Source organism: Octopus bimaculoides, chromosome 10 (assembly GCF_001194135.2).
Source record: "Octopus bimaculoides isolate UCB-OBI-ISO-001 chromosome 10, ASM119413v2, whole genome shotgun sequence".
NCBI lineage: Eukaryota > Metazoa > Mollusca > Cephalopoda > Octopoda > Octopodidae > Octopus > Octopus bimaculoides.
In genome coordinates this window covers 60,229,600-60,233,083 of record NC_068990.1, presented here as the reverse complement: position 1 = coordinate 60,233,083, position 3,484 = coordinate 60,229,600, and the positions used below count along the sequence as shown (strand labels likewise).

The following is a 3,484-nucleotide window of genomic DNA, read 5'->3' as shown; positions in this document are numbered from 1 at the left end:
TTTTTGACCAATATCAGTAAAAAAAATTTTTATGATATGATCTTTTCGTTTATTTTAGATAGTTTACTTTATCGTTGGAAAAAAATAAATAATAAAAATCTATTTTGTTTTTATCGTGTCGTGAGATAGAATGTATTATGTGCGTGTGTCTATAAACAACAGCAGTGTTAGAGTCCTTAGTTACGCTTCAATAATGGAGTATATCGGCAGTTCTTACGAAGGAGAAACATTGAATGGACGGTTGGAAGGAAATGGAAAGTATACATTCGCCACTGGAACTGTTTACAAAGGTGAATTTAAAGATGGTATGTTTCATGGGAATGGAACTTTATATTTTCCGTCTGGCAGTAAATACTGCGCTGAATGGGATGAGGGCCGGGCTACACAAGGTAAATATACTTTTGCTGATGGTCTTACCTACGATTTCGACAATTGGGATTATTGTGACGAATTCGACCGTCGTTTCTATACTGAGATATGTCATGGCCTTAAACCAGCTGGACGTTCTCAGCTGACCGATGTAGTTCCTCCTCGAGACATTCCCAAGGGATATTACGATTGTGGAGATGGATTTTATGATCCTGTTACACGAGTTGTGTTTTCATACGACAAAGAATTTTTAAGAAATGCAGATACTGATGAACACGATTGGATCGTACGGACTTGTCGTAAAGGCTGGGATGAATTCATTGGCTGGAAATCTGTTGTGGGACCTGATAAAACAGAATAAACTTTGAGAAAGGTCTACCTATCTATCTATCTATCTATCTATCTCGTGTTTCAAGGTTGCTTCATCGATTTATGAGAGAATATAAACTAATAATTAAAATGATAGTCAACAAACGTAGAAGGCCATTTGCATTGTTAGGATTATGATAACATGATATTTGAAATATTCGATTACAATTAAATATTTGCCATAATTAAATTGAGTAAATGTGCAGATATGACCGACAGATGTCTTCCCGGTTAATCATTATTTTAGCTACATAAATAGGAGCCACGTTATTTAAGCACCAGCTTGCCTTCAGGTGATTGTAGATGCCAGTACCTGGAGTTTGAAAAGGATTTGAATACAGTTTAAATGATTGGGGTTTGATCGCACTAGCAATCTCCTCTTTTGTGTTATTTATATTGATTTCTAACATAAGTACAAAATCTCGCATTCCGGGTGGAGTTTTGCGGATTAAATTGACTTCAGTATGTGACTGGTACTTTATTTATCATACCCAAGAGAATGAGATATAGATTTCGGCGAGATTTAACCTCAGCACATGAAAAGCAAATAACTAGATACTGCAAACCATTTTGTCTGACGCTCAAACGATTCTTCTAATTCAGGTGTCACACACACATAAACACACACACACACACACACACACACACACACAAACAGACATACCCACAATAGAGAATGGAATGGAATTGCATGATGATAATGCCTTTCTCAACGGTATTAGCAGGTGAAGTGAAATTATTTGGCTTTAACCGAGTATCGAAAATAGCTCGTGGATTTGTCTAACCCAGAAGCGTTGGTATATTTATTTGCTATGTATTATACGGTGTTAAAGACAATATATTGCATCAAAGATAGCTAGCATAGAGTATACTGCTGCACTAACAGCATTTAGTTAAGGCCCTTTCAGTGAAGGCGTTCAAATCTGGAGGTGGTTTAAATAATTAATTTATACTATTAATAGACTGAAACAAATTTAACTGACTCTTACCTCGCACATTCCTTTTCAACTATTGGTCTTCAGCCTAGATAGAAAATCGTTATGTACTGAGGTTGATTTAATCGACGTTCCCTGTCATCATATTTGTGATCTTGTACCTATACTAGAAATCAATATATTATATTATTTAATATTATATTGTAATGAATTATTCACGTGTATACAAACGACATATATATCAGGTCATCCCATAAGTTCTGTCCGAATTTTGAATAAAGAAAACAAGTGATCAAATGTTATATTTAATTGAAATTTAATCATCAATGTACTTTCCCTGATTATCTATGACTTCCTACCATCTATTTACAAGCTTTTAAATCCCATCAATGTAAAACTCTTTTGTTTTCAAAGCGAAGAACTTTGAAATGTCAGTTTCGACCTCTTCCTGGCTTGCTTTGGTAGTCTGAAGGAGCAAGGTCAGGAGATTAAGGTGGATGAGGAATTTTTTCCCAACCAAGCTCTTTGATCTTCTGTGATGTGATCTTTGCAGTGTGGTGTTGCGCATTGTCCTGATGAAACATTTTTGATTCACTAAAGCGGGTCTTTTATTCTTCAAAGCTTGGTTCAAACACTCTAATTGATGACAGTAGACTTGAGCATTGATTGTTGCATTAGGTGGTAACAATTCAAAGTGAATTACTCCTTTGCCATCCTACCATATAGAGAAAAGAACCTTTTTCCCATGAAGTTCCCTTTTCAGTTGTGGTTGAGCTTTTTTCCCTTTTACCAAGCCATTGTTTATAATGTTTAACATTTCGATAGAAGATCCATTTTTCGTCACCAGTCACAAGTCTATCCAAAAAGGGTGAAATGAGTTTGCGAGAATGGAGAGAAGAGCAGATGTCAGGATTTGTGGTGCTTTCGGACAATTCATGAGGCACCCATTTTCCAAGTTTAGGAACCTTTCCAAGTTGTTGAAGATGACGATGAACAGTTGTATGGTTTGAACTAAGCTCTATTGCCAATTCTTCAACTGATAATGCAGGATTTTCTTCAAATAATGCCTCAAGGAGTTTATCATCAAACTCAGCTGGACATCCTGTTTGATCTTCATCTTCAAAGCTGAAATCTCCACTTCTGAATTTTGCAAACCATCTTCTGCAAGTTCTTTCATTCAAGCATTCTTTCCCATAAACTGAGTATATGTTTCGAGTCACTTCGGCTGCAGAGTTTCCATTTTTGTACTCATAAAGCATTATGTACCTCAAATGCTCTTTGGATACTTCCATGTTAGAAAAGGTTTTAATCAAAGAAATTTTAATTCTATTATTCTGTAAAATAATATTTAATTTGTTTAAATGTACACAAATGCATAAAAATAATTTTTAATTCCATTAGACATTCCAAAATACTATTAAATTTCATTCAGGTTTTAAAAGGTAAAATCGGACCTGATAGATATATACATATACATATTTATAACAATTGTATTGATAGAAAGTTTAAGGTTTCATTGATATAAGTTTTAAGAAACTTTAAGGTTGCTGTCAACAAAATAAATTATTTTAAATATCAGACTTTACGTATGTGCTGAGTTTTTAAATCAGTTAATGTTTGTTGCTTTTATCTATACAAATGTACTTTTAATTAATTACTATATATAAACACACACACACACACACACACACACATATATGATGCCACTTAAAAAGCACCTAGTTCACTTTGTAACGTGGTTGGTGTTAGGAATGGTATCCAGTTGTATAAACCATGCCAAAACAGACAGGAGCTAGGGGCAGTCCTCTGGC

At 34.7% G+C, this 3,484-nt stretch overlaps 1 protein-coding gene across 1 annotated transcript; it reads left to right on the top strand.

The window, feature by feature from the left end:
• The first annotated feature begins 139 nt into the window (after window positions 1–139).
• LOC106868875 (MORN repeat-containing protein 5) lies at window positions 140–3,258 on the top strand. The gene has a single exon (XM_052971227.1). It carries the CDS (start codon window positions 194–196, stop codon window positions 728–730), a length of 537 nt encoding a protein of 178 aa, XP_052827187.1. The 5' UTR covers window positions 140–193; the 3' UTR covers window positions 731–3,258.
• The last annotated feature ends 226 nt before the right edge of the window (window positions 3,259–3,484 follow it).

Coding starts and splice junctions, on each gene's coding strand:
- LOC106868875 (XM_052971227.1), top strand. CDS start 194: ATGGAGTATATCGGCAGTTCTTACGAAGGAGAAACATTGAATGGACGG.